The 15,276-nt window shown below is 41.4% G+C and overlaps 1 protein-coding gene across 10 annotated transcripts in view; it reads right to left on the bottom strand.

Annotated features, from left to right (window-relative positions):
- The window catches only part of Ttc7b (tetratricopeptide repeat domain 7B), a 213,979-nt gene that overhangs the window by 68,519 nt on the left and 130,184 nt on the right, over window positions 1-15,276 (bottom strand). For all 10 annotated transcript variants that reach the window (XM_048799179.1, XM_048799178.1, XM_048799184.1 and 7 more), the window contains one exon: window positions 14,849-15,009. In XM_048799179.1, coding sequence (XP_048655136.1) covers window positions 14,849-15,009 — 161 coding nt within the window. The remainder of the gene's footprint in view (window positions 1-14,848; window positions 15,010-15,276) is intronic.

Raw genomic sequence — 15,276 nt, forward strand, 5'->3', positions numbered from 1 at the left:
GAGTTTTTTTTTTTTTTTTTTTTTTTTTGAGACAGGTCTTGCTATTTTACCCAGGCTGGCTCTGAATGCCTGTGTCATGTGACTCTTTCTCAGCCTCCTGGGCGCTGGGAATACAGTTGTGCACCATGCCTGGCTGCAGTGAGAGCCACAGGAGCACGCAGGGGGCGCTGTGATCTTAGGCGCAGCGGGAATTCTGAACAGCCCTTTAGGCTCATGTTTGAAGGGAACCACTGTGGTCTGAACAGCACCCGCCTCTTCCCCAGATCACCTTCTGATGGCTGGGCTGTAACCCTGCCCAGGGTGTCCACGACTCCAGTGAAGGTCTGCCAGGTGGTTAGAGCGTACAAACTGAGGGACACCCTTCACCATGGCACCCACATCAAGGCCCCCCATGCTGCCACTGTGGGTCCTGGAGACCCATGGGCCTGCCAGAATAGGAGGTAAACAGGAGCTGGGAGAGTTTGACCTTATGCCTGCCATCAAAACTGTCATCAAATCCACATGACTTTGAAATGTGCCTAAAAACTCTGCTAGAAGAACGGAGCTCATAGGCCACTGGTCAGAAACCCCCAGTCTCTAAGCTTTCCAGGGTCAAATCTGAATACTTAGTCCCTGTTAAAACCGACATTCCAAGCCAGCTGCTTCTCAGTGCATAACAGAAGCAATGACCTTCTCTCATAATGGAGCACCCGCCCCCCCCCCACCCCACGAGTGGCTGGCCCAGGGACTTACAGGGAAACTGCTGAGAGTAATTTAACCAACAAAGAACTTCTAGAAACTTGGCTACTTTCAACACCCTGGTTGCTCCAGGAGATGTGGCCCAACGCGCCAGCACACAGTGGGTGGCTGCTCTGGCCTTTCTCCCATCTGGTCAGTGAGCGAGGGGACCGTGGGGCCTTGCCCCAGATGCTGCGCTCTGTCCTGGAAAATCAAAACCATTTTTATTTAGTAAAACAGAGTTTCTTGAAGCCAAGGTATTAGGAGGTATTGGGAGGCAACGCCTCGCTCTTTGGGGCTCAGCAGCCCCTCATCCTCAGCTGGGAGGCTTCGAGGCTGGGTGTGAAGGGCAGAGCTGGGGACGGACCCACAGCCCGTCTCTGATGATTTGGCTGCGACCCTGCCTCCTAACCTGGCCCCTGCTTTCTGACTGGCAGGGACTCCTGCAGGATCCCATATCAGTTACATTTTGCTTCTCGTTTCAGTCAAAGTGTCAACAATCTGGAGTACACCCCCATCCTCCTAGCAGTATTTTTAGAACAAACAAACAACTGACATATTTAGCTGGAATAAATCACCTCAAGATACCCCAGTTTGGCTCATTTTTACTCCTGCTTCAACCAATGATCTCAACTCTGACTAGCACTTGGAACTGGCGTCTATGCTGGGAAGGACCTGCTTGGGCTGAATTGTGAACCCCTCTGGAACTCTGCTGCCCATGTTTCAAAGGCTCCTCCAGTCCCCAAAGGAGCCACCGCATCTTGTGCTATCCTCAAAGCCACAGACTCTATTCAGAGAAGGGACCACGTCCTGAGGGCTACCTGAGGCAGAGAGCAGCTGCCCCCAGGTTTGGTAAACGAGTTGGTGGCAAGTGCACGTGGCACAGCAAGTATAGCAAGCGCAGAGTAAACCCCAAAGGGGCAGCAGAAGCCACACAGGCAGGCAGGCTGAGCCATATCCAAGGCACCAGGCCAGTCAGTGGGACTGTGGCTTTCACCCATTCGCTGCACAAACATATTCAAATCTGCAGTGTGCCAAGCACCAGGCTAGGTACTGGGAGTTTCCAGGAACCCCCCTGAATGAATCTCTACTTTGAACTGTGCAATGAGACAGCTAGGAAGACTTGGAAAGGACAGCATTTAAATAACTATACTCTGGATGCCTCCACTAAGGGGGTGGCTCTGGTGGGAGCACTGCCATGGTTCCCTCCCTGCCTCTCGCAGCCCTTCACCCTTCTGCACCCAGGGCCACTGGCCTGAGTTGTGCTCTCTGGCCAACAGGGAGACTGGCATGTCCTGAAGACTTTCTTGCCAGCACACTCGGAAAAAAACTAAAAAGGGCAGACTTTTCTGGAAAAGATGCAGGATACTCCATGAAGATTTTAAACTGGGGACAAACGGCCTGCCTGGTACGGTCAGGTGGAAACGCGGTCAGGTGGACCAGCCTGGTTCAAAACCAGGTCCTAAGGCTGGGGCTGGGCTCAGTGGTAGAGCGCTTGCCTAGCACATGTGAGGCACTGGGTTTGCTCCTCAGCACCACATAAAAGTAAATAAATAAAATAAAAATACAAAGAATACAATAACATTGTTTAAAACAACCCAAAACCCCCTGGTCCTGCCTGCTTCTGACCCTCCAGAAAAGAGACCTCTCTCATTAACAAATTCAAATGTGTTTATCCTCCAGTTTTCTTCCAATTCTTCTACTTGGTTTTCAGCTTCTGGGCCCCCTTTTCATTGCATCTCAGGCTCCTGTCTCTTTTGAAAGGCATCCACATCGACTGAAGACATCACCACAGACCTAAGCCTCACACCAATTGCAGAAATGGGTGTGGAGTGCCAGGAAGCTGCTCCCTGGGTTAGCAAGTCCAGAATGCTGGCTTAATTATCCAAGCCAGAGCATCACAAGGGCAGAACAGTCCCCAATAATCTAATTTAATTCCAGATTGCTGGAAACTCTTCTACAACCAAACTTGTCAATAAAGAGAGGTAAAAAGTTGTGTTTTTTAAAATGTAGTAAAACATACTTATTATAAAATTTGCTATTTTGGCCATTTTAAGTGTACAGCTCAGTGGCATTGAGTATATTCACATCACTGTGCAGCTGTTGCCCCCAGCCATCTCCAGGACTCTTTCATCCTGCAACACAGAAACTCTGTGCCCATAAAACAACTCCCAACCCCCACTTCCAGCCCTGGAGCTACCATTCTCCTCCTCCATGACTTTGATGACTCTAGAAATCTCACATAAATGGAATCACACGGTGTTTGCCTGTTTGTGAGTGGCTTACTTCACTTAGTACAATGGCCTCAGTTTTCATTTACATTGGTCTATGTTAGAATCTTCCTCCTTTTTTTACGGCTGGATCATATTTGTGTATGTATACACCATATTTTGTTTATCCCTTTATTTGCTGACACTTGGACACTTGGATTGCTCCTGCCTTTTGGGCAACTATGAAGAATACTCCTGGGAGCCTGGACTTATAACATCTGTTCACACCCCTGCTCTCAATTCTTTTGGGTCCAGACCCAGCAGTGGCACTCATGGATCATGCAGGAGCTCTGTTTTTGTTTTTTTGAAGAACCACCATCCTGTTTCCATGGAGGCAGTGCTATTTCATATTCCCACAGCAGGAGTCCAGCTCCTCTACATCCTGGCCAATGCTAGGATATTCTGGTCTTTTTTTAATAACAGCCAACCTAATGGGTAGAAGATAGCATCTCATTGTGGTTTCGATTTACATTTCCTTAACGATTAGCAACACTGAGAATATTTTCATGTGTTTATTGGCTACCTGTTTACCTTCTTTGGAGAAATATATGTTCAACTCTAAATCAGGCTGTTTCTTCCATCTTTTAGAAAGCTGATTTTAAATAAACTACTGTCCCACTAAATGACATTCCATGTTGATTGGCAGCCCATCTTTCTTCCCCTTCCAGCTTGCATCCGAGGGATCAAGGGATCGTGGGATCAGCATCCCTGGGTTGGCTACTGTGACATCCTTCACACAGACATCCTTCAGGTATCAGGGGACTATTTCTTCTAGGTTGATAGGAAGAACATCCTCTTTCCTTGTGGTCCAGCATTTTATCAAATGCAAATTTAATAAGCATGTTCATTACTTCATCACTCAGTTCAGGCATGAAAAAAATCCATAGCACCTGGCTTCTCAGTCATCACTAAATGAAAACATTGCTTATGATGCTGCTTCAACTTAACTGAGTTTCTCTGAGAGTGTGAGTGAATGAGACAGAGTGCAAGAGACAGTCTCACTTGCCAAGTAGTGATTTTTTAAAAAATCACATTTATATCCACTTAAGTGAAGGAGACCCTAACCATGTTTTTAGTTTACTGATGAGCTGGACAGAGGAGATGGCATAACAATTCTGCTCATGTGGATGGTAAGCTCAAAGAGCACAGAAACCTTGTTTGGCCACAGCAGTGTCCCCTCTACCTAGAATAGTGCCTGGCATGTGGCAGGAATCTAATGTTTTCAAGGCAGCCTTGTGCTCTAGAGCACAATGTCCAGGCCAGACTGCCTGGGTTCTTGTCACAGCTCTGCTGCCTTCTAGGTACAGGATCTTGAATGATTACTCAAACTCTCTGTCTCGTTTTTCTTATCTACACAATGGAGATAATAATACCTACCCCAGATGGTTCTCTTGAGAACTAAATCAGTTAAAAAAGTGCCTGTCACAAAGCAGTACATAACGTTGGTGGTTATTAGTGCTAAATAAATGACCAACTAAATTAATGTTACATATGTCTACTGCTTTCCTTATAGTAAGTTTTCACTGGTGTAAACAACAAACAAACATAGTCATCTGACAAAATCTGTTTCTACACGTATGAGAGCTGAAGGCCACGTGGAGAAGAACAATATTTAAGATGCATTGTGTTCCTCCAGCCAGGTGATGGAGATTTGTTTCAAAATCTTCCCATGTATCACAGTTACGGACCAAAACACTTAAAAGAGCTGTCCATACACCATAATGATCCAAATTTGTATCTGTATCCTCGAGAGGTTTTAAGTCACCTTCTTGTGCTTTGTGATAACATCTAATGGTTTCTTAAAGTATGCTATGATCTGATGACCTCCTGAGAACACATGAATGGGGCAAATAGGAAAAAATAAAAATTTGAATCAATTAAAAATCCACTGGAGAGTTGCATACCCTGTTTGTCTGAGGGCAAGAAACTCTGCCCTGCCAGTGGCTTCTGACTCAAAATGCTAATGTCTTGGTAAGACTGCAGTCCTCAAATGCCACCAGGACTGCAGGACTAGACAATCTAGCTTCCAAAGACAAAGCGCAAACAACAAAAACAAAACCCAAACTGTCAGTTCTCGTCTCAATATTTTTCTAAAACATAAATTTCAACAGCAGAAACAAAGTCTGATGGCTTGATCAAAGCCCTGGCCCGACAGAGCACCTCACTGTTTTTAGAGAGACGATTATTCTAAACGTCACTTGGCACCTGCTTCTACCTTTTGAGGCCAGTAAAGAAAATTACTAAGTAAAACGTCTTAATCAAGGGAAATTTCTGCAACATTCCAAAAGAAGGAAGACCAGGCTCTTAAACCAAGTACAGTCTATTGTGAACATTCCAAAATTAGTGAATACTTCTCAATATATAAAATGAGTATGCTATTAAATTTTATTTTGGGAAAAACTTATAGTGGTAGAGACAATATATAATCAGTTAATATTAACTTCTCATCCTTTTGTTTAGGTATTTAATATTTGAAGGGCTTAAAAAACAAAATTTCAATAGTAAAAATCCAGTTCAGGAGGAATTTAAAAAAAAGAAACAAAAACAAACAAAAACCAAGGTACCTAACAGAAATGGCAGAAGTCCATCTGTGTCATTAATTCTATTACATGTGTATGAACCAAACACTTGAGACAGGAGGCAGAGATTACCAACACTAACCATAAAGGGAAGACTCAACTATATGTTATCTGCAAGCAGAGAACATTTAAAGACTATGGATGAGAACTTTCTAGAAATGATAAACAACACAAACAATACCAATCCCACTTTTTAAAGTACAGTGAATTCAGAACAGGATCCACCCTTAGATGTGTAAGTGTAAAAGCACATTTCAAAGGCAATTAAAAGCAATCAGAGAGAAAACACAGACAACAATAAAATGAACTACAACTGAACTCAATAATTACAAAAGGAGCAGGGTCACTTGTGCTATGAGATGTTTAAGCCAAGGGCAGTATATCCACTTTGAAAACCTCTTTTGAAACTAAAGCCCATACATTTTAAAACACAAACACAAAGTTTGACAGCAAGAGCTCACTAAAATTTCTAGGATAATCACTAAACAACCACTACCAAAACAGAATATTTATTTTCCATTTGTAAAGGAAAAATATGTAATAAAAACATAATCAATCTAAAAGAAAGTAGGAAAGGAGAGTAAAATCGATATCTTAACAATGTAGGTCAAATTGAAAGCACAAATGAGATGGTAGATCTATATAACGCAAATGGTTCAGTATTTATAACAAATGGAAATGAACAAGACTGTCAGCCTGAGTTAAAAAACAAAACAAAAAACAATCAACTATATGAAGAGTACAAGAGTACATCCAAGGGCCAGAATGTGGGCTCAGCGGTAGAGCACTTGCTTCACATGGGTGAAACACTGGGTTTGATTCATAGCACTGCATATAAATACAAATAAAATCAAGGTTCATGAAAAACTAAAAAAAAAAAAATTTTTTTAAAAGAGTACACCCAAAACATGAAAAATTCAAAGAAAATATAAAAAATATTCCTAACCTATAAAGATATAAGTGTATGTTTGAGTACTGTGTACACACACATACATGCAGGTATATATGCACATATTTGTATCTATGTATATGTACATATTTATGAAGATATGTATATTGATAAAATATGTATATATGTGTGTATATCATAGAAAATAGAATTCGAGGCAAAGTATGTGTCTTACAACACAATAACAAAGGGTTAGAGGGCTGGGGTTGTGACTCAGTGATAGAGCACTCACCTGGAAGTGCGAGGCACTAGGTTCGATCCTCAGCACCACATAAAAATAAATAAACAAAATAAAAGTATTGTGTCCAACTACAACTAAAAAAAAAAAAAAAAAAAAACCAAACAAACGGGGTTGAGTATTCTAGGAAGACAGCAATTCTAAAGTCATATGCACCTTAATTGCACAACTTAAAAAATACATAAAGCAAAAATTGGTATGCATGTGCAGTGAAATAGGTCAAACTGCCATCCTAGCAGAAGATTTCAGCATAATTCCTCTTAATAATTGATAAAGTAGACAAAAAACCCCAGTGAGAATAAAGAAGATCTGAAGAGTAGAGTTAGCAGCTTAGCCTAATAAAATATGTAAAAATCACACAACAAATGCAGAAAACATTCTTTTCAAGCACACATGGAATAGTTACATGAAGTGATCACATACGGGCCATAAAGCAAACTCAACTAATTTCAAATTCAGATAGATTATAGATTCTGAACATAATTCAGTGAAGTTAAAAGCCCATAGCAAAAGATAAGTTGAAAAACTCACATATTCAACAATCATAAAACACACTTCTAAAACAATGGGCTAAAAAAGAATAACAGAAAATTTAAAAATATTTAGAACTAAGCCATAATAAAAATTTCACATATTGAAACTTGTGGTTTACAGCTTATTTACTGTTTAGAGGGAAATTTTTAGTCTTAAATGCTTAGGTCAAAAACAAACAAACAAAAAACCTTCCAGAAAGAAGAAAACAGGCAGGAAATAGTGAAAATAAGAACAGAAATTCATGAAAGAGAAACTAAACATACAATTAGACAAAGAAAAAAAAAGCCTCTGGTTCTTTTGAAGAGATCAATGTAACAGACAAATATCTGATAGGACTGTCCCAAAAAAAAGAAAAGGTGCATTAATAGTATTAGGGATGAAAACCTTAACCACGGGCACTGCAGACAACAGGGGAATAAAACCCATTTCAACAGCTTTATGCTGGTCAAAGTCAAACTCAGATAAAGTGCAAAATCCTCACACAGACATTTTATATTACAGCTTCTGTATCACACACAATCAATGAAGAAGTAGAAATCTGAGCATCCTATAATCACTTTTAAAAAGCAGCATAATAAATATTTCCATAGAAAAAAAGACCAGCCCCATATGCTTTTTTGAGTGAATTCCACCAAAACCTAATATTCTAGGTAAAATAATTCTAACTAATCTTACACAAATTATCCCAACACACTCAAAAAATTATCCCAACACACTACTTCAGATCATTCTTATGAGGCTGGCTTAACCCATAAGTTGCCAAAACCTGACAAGAATAAAAAAAAAAAAAAAAAGAAAAATTAGAAACCTATTTTGCAAGTGAACATAAATGCAAAGTTCTTCTAAAAATTAGTAAAGCAGCCAGGAGTGGTGGCACATGCCTGTAATCCCAGGGGCTCAGGAGGCTGAGGTGGGAGGATCGTAAGTTCAAAGCCAGCCTCAGCAATGGTGAGGCACTAAGCAACTCAGTGAGGCCCTGTCTCTAAATAAAATACAAGAAAGGGCTGGGGATGTGGCTCAGTGGTTAGTGCCCCTGAGTTCAATCCCTGGTACCAAAAAATTAGTAAAGTAAGTCCATAAAAAAGCTAATTTATCATGGCCATATAGGGCTTATTTCATAAAAATAAGGTTAGCTTAATCCTATAAAATATCAAATAACATATATTCACAGATGAAAGGAGTGAAATCAAATATCTCAAAGACACAGAAGAAGTATCTGCTAAAATTAATTATCAATTCATGGTTAATTAAACAACTCTTAGCAAACCAGGATCAAGGAAAGCTCCTTAATCTCGTAAACAATATTCATAAACAAACACGACCTAATGGCAAAACACTGAAAGAACTGTGACTGTGCTGAAGGTCCTGGCTACACAGTCAGGCAAGTTAAAGTTATTATCTTTGTAAACATTCTAAACTAACTGATAAATAAACTATTTGAATTTTTAAGAATTTAGCTGAACCAAGAAGAATGTACAAAAATCTGCTTCTGTTCCACACGCTTGCAGCAAGAAGCAATTTGATTAAATATAGCCTGCACCCATGTGCCCTCAACAGAAGTGTGAAAACTTTTTCAGGTAACTTCAAAAACATCCAGGAAAATGTAGGCAAAACCTTTATGAAGAAAATTTACTTCATAAAAGAAGTTTTAAAGGTCTAAATAATTAGAGAAATATAATGGCCAGGAATTAGGAAACCCACTATCATAGATCCATAATTCTCGCTAAATGGAGTGATTAAATTAAATGTAATCCCAATTAAAATCTCACAGATATTTTGTGGGACTTGACAAGCTGAACGGGAACTCGTGTGAGAGGCCTGAGGAATGGGAGCTACCAGAGCCTGCCACCTGTGAGGGGCTGTCGGGGCCAGGGTGGCAGCGGGACCAGGGAGCCAGATAGCCTGCACACTGCCCAGCCTCATGTGAGAACCAGAAGGGTGGACGACAGGGAAAGAATGTCACCACGAGCTACTTACTGGACAACCAACATCCATTCGGGAAGGTCACACTGGTCCCCACATACACAGGCTCTGGATCAGCTCCAGAGGTGAGGAACAAAACAAGAAAGCTCTGAGGAGGTAGCTCAGGAGGCCACCTCGATCTTGGAGAAAGGCAAGGCTTCTTATGCTGGATACACGAAGCACTGACCATCAAGGAAATGATCGACAATTCAACTACTTTAAAATTAAGAACTTCTGCTCAGCAGAAAACAAGGATAAGAGAAAGCAAAGGCAAACAAGGCAACTTGGGAGAAGACTTCTGCAACACACAGCCAGCAGAAGGACACGATATTTTACAAGTTGGTCAACAAAAGGCCCATCCAAGTAGAAAAGAAGAAAGGCTTCTATGGAGAAGCTCGTGTATATGTCACACAAGTTTAGAAAAGCTAAATGACTAATAAATAACAAAATGTGCACTCTCGTCAGTAATGAGGGTCACGTAACTAAACTCACAATGTGATGCCATTCACCTACGCTCAGACTGCCAACATACCGTCCAGGCAACACCCATCAGGGGTGTGCAGAGCCACAGGGGCTCTTGGGTATTGATGCAAGTGTGACAGCATGACTGCTTTGAGAAGCAGTTGGGAATTCTTTGGTAAAGTAGAAGATACACATATCCTCTGACCTAACAACTTCACTCCCAGGGACACACCTGGGGAGGCCCTTGAAATGGTGCACCAGGAGAACCGAAGAGAGCACTGACCGTGGCATGGGGCATGACAACCCACATACCTATTTACAGTGACTGGATAAGTAAATTTAGTTCATACAATAAAACACAATTCCTAAGTGCAAATAAATGAATGATTGCTGCATGCATCAAGGAGGAACCTCAGGATCAGAATTCTAAGCAATGAAAGCAGGTAGCATAAGGATACACTGAGTATGACTCCATTTTAAAAAAAATATAAAACATGCAAAACTAAAATATTTCATTATTTTAGAGTACAGACACAGTGGTATGGAGACTTAAGAGAATGCTCAATACAGAATTCAGGACATTGATTAACCTGCCAGGTAGGGTGTGAGAAGTGGCTAGGGAGAACACTCGTGTAATAACAGGAAATACATACCCACAGGAAGCACATATTTACATACAAATAATACACCTGGGCAATTCATAGGCAGCATTAATGTTCTTTTTCTTAAGAAATGGGTATAACAGGGCTGGGGATGTGGCTCAAGCGGTAGTGTGCTCGCCTGGCATGTGCGCGGCACTGGGTTCGATCCTCAGCACCACAAACAAATAAAGATGTTGTGTCCACCAAAAACTAAAAAATAAAAAAAAAAATTTTAAAAAGAAATGGGTATAATAGTTAGTTTATCATTATTTTAAATGTTAAATAAGTATTCTTTTGCTTCCGTTCAATATTTAGTAACAAGAGCTTTTTTTTTGGTACCATGAATTGATCCAGGGGCACTTACCACTGAGCTACATCCCCAACTCTTTTTATTTAGTTTTTTAAATTTGAGACTGGGTCTTACTGAGTTGCTTGGGGTCTCACTAATTGCTGAAGCTGGCTTTGAACTTGTGATCCTCTTGCCTCAGTCTCCTGAGTTGCTGGGATTATAGGCAGGCACCACCTCGTCCAGAGCCCAGCCTTACTAACAACAATTTTAAAGGATTCTGAAATATCAAATTTGAAGACACTGTAGTACTGTTGGTGGTAATAATATGAATCCCTACTGATTATTGAGTGATTAGTGTGTTCAAATGCCTTCAATGAACTAACAAAATCAATTCTTGCAATAACCTTCTGAGATGTGTTATTTTTACAAATAATATTTATTATATATTATTATGTAATATTACCACATTTTATAAATGAGGAAATGAGATAGACAGATTTGGTGACTTACTCAAAAGTGGAGGAACTGAAGTCCTAAGCCAGGTTTTTTTGTTTTTTTTTTTTTTTTGCCTCTTAAATACTACAGAAGATCCTTCCACATTCCTTTCCTTCTATGGAGAACCGTATAATACCCAGAAAAATGGCTGCTTCTCCAGAGTGGTGAATTTATCTCTGCAATTCCTCTAGGAAAGAATTCCTGGTTCTCACAATCCCTACATGTAGGAAATTCTTCCCAATTGTTGAAATCTGTTGTTCAGTCTCAGTTCTGCTTGGAGTGATAAAATGGCTGAGATGATGCCTCTCAGCAAACAGCAAGTTGGTCCTGTTAAGCTTATTCAAAGTACTTAAACACCAACTTTTACCATTTCATGGTGACAATAAGGATGACGTGTTCATCAGCTTTCATCATTGTAATGAAATACTTGAAGCAACTAACTTATAAAGAGAAAAGGTTTGGGGCTGGGATTGTAGCTCAGTGGTAGAGTGCTTATCTGGCAGGTGCGGGGCCCCTGGGTTCGATCCTCAGCACCACATAAAATAAATAAATAAAATAAAGGCATTGTGTCCAACTACACCCAAAAAATAATTTTAAAAAATAAAAAAGGAGAAAAGGTTTATTTTGGCTAATAGTTCTGGAGGTTCTTTAGTCCAAGATTGCATGCCTGCCCCATTGCTTTGGGCCTCTGACTAGGGCAGCACATCATCACAGGAGAGCAGGGTGGAGCAAACTTCTCACATCATGATCCGAGAAGCAAAAACAGGCAGGGTGCAAGGGGATGAGCTAGGGTCCCATAATCCCTCCTGAGACACACTCTCAAGTGGCCTAAGGAGCTCCCACGAGACCCTATCTCCTAAAAGTCTACACCACCTCCCAGAGTCACCACCCTGGACACCAAGCCTTTAACACGTGGACAACTGGAGGACACTCATCTAAACCACAGAAGATGATGCATGGTTTGAATATGGTCTGAGTGTCCTCAGGATTTCACATGCTGGAGCCTGGTCAGCAGCACGGCAATGCCGGGAGGTGGCGTATCTAGTAATAACTGAGTCACTGGAGCACGCCCTGGAGTAAGTGATAGAATTCTTATGAGACTCCAGTTAGTTCTCATGCATGGGTTGTTATAAAAGAACCAGGCCAGCCCTCCCCTTGTGTGACTGCATATGTGTTTAAAAATTCTCTGGGTTCCTGTCTCACTGTGTGATCTCTCTCTCTCGCTCTCTCTCACAGTGCTCCCACCAGGATGCCATCTGCTGTGATGTCATATACTCAAGGGGGCCCTCACTGGAGACGAGCAGAAGCTATGCTCTCTTGAACCTCCAAATGTGTGCTAAATAAATCTCTTTTCCCTACAGTTGCTAATATAGCCTCAGATGTTTTGTTATAGCAACGGAAAACAGACTAATACAGACAGGTATCATTGGTGAGATCAGCTGCTCCTGTGAAGCTCCCAGCTGTCTGATATGGCAACTGTTCAACAGGTGGACCAGAGTGACCCTAACTGGGACTTTTCACTTCCCTGTAGCAAGACCTGACAAAACAACTACCATATACCCCATCTGCTAGGTGTGACTGGTAGCGCCAAGACTCAAAGCAATTCCAGGCTCCAGAGATTCTACAGTTCTTCTGGGGACAAGCTTGTCACAAACAAATAACATCACACAGTGGCTGGGACAAGTGCTCACTCACTATTGTTCAGGTTGGTGTTGAAATGTCTTACCCAGGTTGGAAAGAAACCATGAGATCCACTGACTACACCTGGCCTCAACTTTTACTAAGTAAACCTCCTCCTTTGGGAAGAAGTTCCGTCCCAAAGGAAGAAGTACAAGTATTCTAAAGGCAAACAAGTCTCGGGCTGCTCTCAGTCCTGCAGCCATGCGCTTTGCTTCTCCAGCTTAAGGCTTAACATTAAAATAACAGGCTTGCATTCCTGAAATATCTCCTCTGCTGTTCCTTATTTCTACTACTTGAAAAGGCTGTCAGCTGCTGTCACTTGGAGGCACCACCATACTAGCTGCCACTGTTGACTGCTTACTGTGTAGTGTGGCTTATTAGTTTAATAAACCTCCTCCTGGAGGACACCTTGGGCTGTGGGAGCAGGAATCACATGCCAGAGTCTAACATCTAGTGAAGACGGGGTGGGCGTGCGCATGTGCGTGCTTGGGTGGGCAGGGGGGAATGGCACCTTATAAACACTGAGGGGAGAAACTGAGTTCAATTGTATCAGGTTGTACTTCACTGTATCCGGATGGGTAAAAGACCAAATATTTTTAAAAGTATTTTAACCATTTTAAGGTTCCCTGGGCTAAACATCTTGGGAGAATATCCAGAAAGTATGGTTGTGCAGAAGAGCAAGGCTGAGATCTACCAGAAGCAGAACACACTCACTCTGCACAAATAGCTGAAGCTACAAAAGCAACCTCTGGTCAGAGGTTTCCTGGATTAAAACAAGAATTCTGTGGATGGTGAGAAGAGAAACGCCCTTTCACTGAAGACAAAGAAATGTTTGTAATGGAAATGTGTGAACCAATTTCCAAGGAGAGCTGCTGAAACACACTGATTAAAAAACCCAGTGAGGTGAAGAGGCAGAGAAATAAGGCAAAGCTGACCCACTTAAAAGTTTGCCACCGCACTTACTTCTGAAAGTGAAAAAGCCTGTAGGGCCACCCTGGGCAGCCTTCCCTCCCTCCTCCCCGTCACTGGCTCTGCCACCATGTAGACTATTAGACTTTCCAGCCTGCAGGCGTGTGGACTGTGTCTGGCCACTGTGTACGGATTACCAAGTTACCACCACTGAGGATGAAATGGTAACCCAGTAGCCCAAAGGCAATGTTCTCCACAAGGCCGACCCCACTGTATGGATTCCATGAATTCCAGATTCATGAGCTCATTAAAAATGTGATTCAGAAAAGAGATGTGAAGTAAATGGGCAATTCAAGCATATGACAGGTTACAATTCTTAGAATGTATACAAATGTTGATTGACTTTTTTAAGTTATTCCAGTTCCTAGAGAATAAAACTAAGGCTCAAGGAGGTAAGAGATCTTAATCAAAGTTGCTGCAGTAGCATAACCAGCCAGAGCTCCTGGCAGCCCCTGGTGAAACAAGACAAGCTAGCCACAAAGCAAAGCTGGCCAAATTCCAGTCACTAGAGTTCAACAGACATTTCACCACATCCAAGTGCATTGTATTTTCTTAATACTTTTCTTTAAACGGCTAAACATTTTTAGTCTCCCCCTAAGCAATAATTTTCATGAAATCATGCTTTGATACACAATATATTTTTAATGAAAACCTAAAAATGTATAATTATTAAAATATTCATCTATCTACAATCCATATAAAATCATCCTGTATGCTCCAAGAGTACACGTGGGGACAGAATGGCTGAAGTAGTTCACCTAAACAGGGATGACCACACGCCACATTAGAACGACCTAGCGGACTAAGATTGTTTTTCATTATTAGGAAAAATAAATAAATAAAGGAGATTTCTCTAGGTGTGTAATATGAATTGTAATGCATTCTGTTGTCATACATGACAAATTAGAATTTAAAAAATTTAAAAAAAAGAGTAAAGGAGATTTATATTATTTACTCCCAGGATGTCCATGAGGAGCTCACTGGACAAACTGGAAGGAGGAGGGGGAAGGAGTCCATTTAGTAACCTCTGAGGAAGGGAAAATCAAAACCCGTCATCACTTACATAAAATTTTCGGGGTATTCACTCAGGGCCATGTCAATGATGTTGAGCGCGTCGTGGTAATGCTTTTGTGCTGACAGTAAGAGGGCTAGGAGGTGCAGGGAGTTGGCATCATCGCCTTGAAGTTGAAGAGCTTGGCGGACGTACCCTAGAGCCTCTGGTATCTGGTTTAAAACATAACCAAAAAGAATTTTTTAACACACATGCAGTCACACAAGAAAGAGGTCATCGTGCAATATCTGGCTCTAAATGTCAGGACCTGTGTCTCACTGTGCCATGTTTGCACTTTAAGCTAAGTCTTCCTGGCAGGCCCTGGATACAAACCACGAACAGGAAAATAGACGGAGGGAGTGGGATGGGCTGTGAAGGGAAGCAAGAGTCCTGCTTTTCTATACCAACACCATACCAAATCTCTATTTCTCCCTAAATAA

Source organism: Marmota marmota, unplaced genomic scaffold (genome assembly GCF_001458135.2).
Source record: "Marmota marmota marmota unplaced genomic scaffold, marMar, whole genome shotgun sequence".
Classification (NCBI taxonomy): domain Eukaryota; kingdom Metazoa; phylum Chordata; class Mammalia; order Rodentia; family Sciuridae; genus Marmota; species Marmota marmota.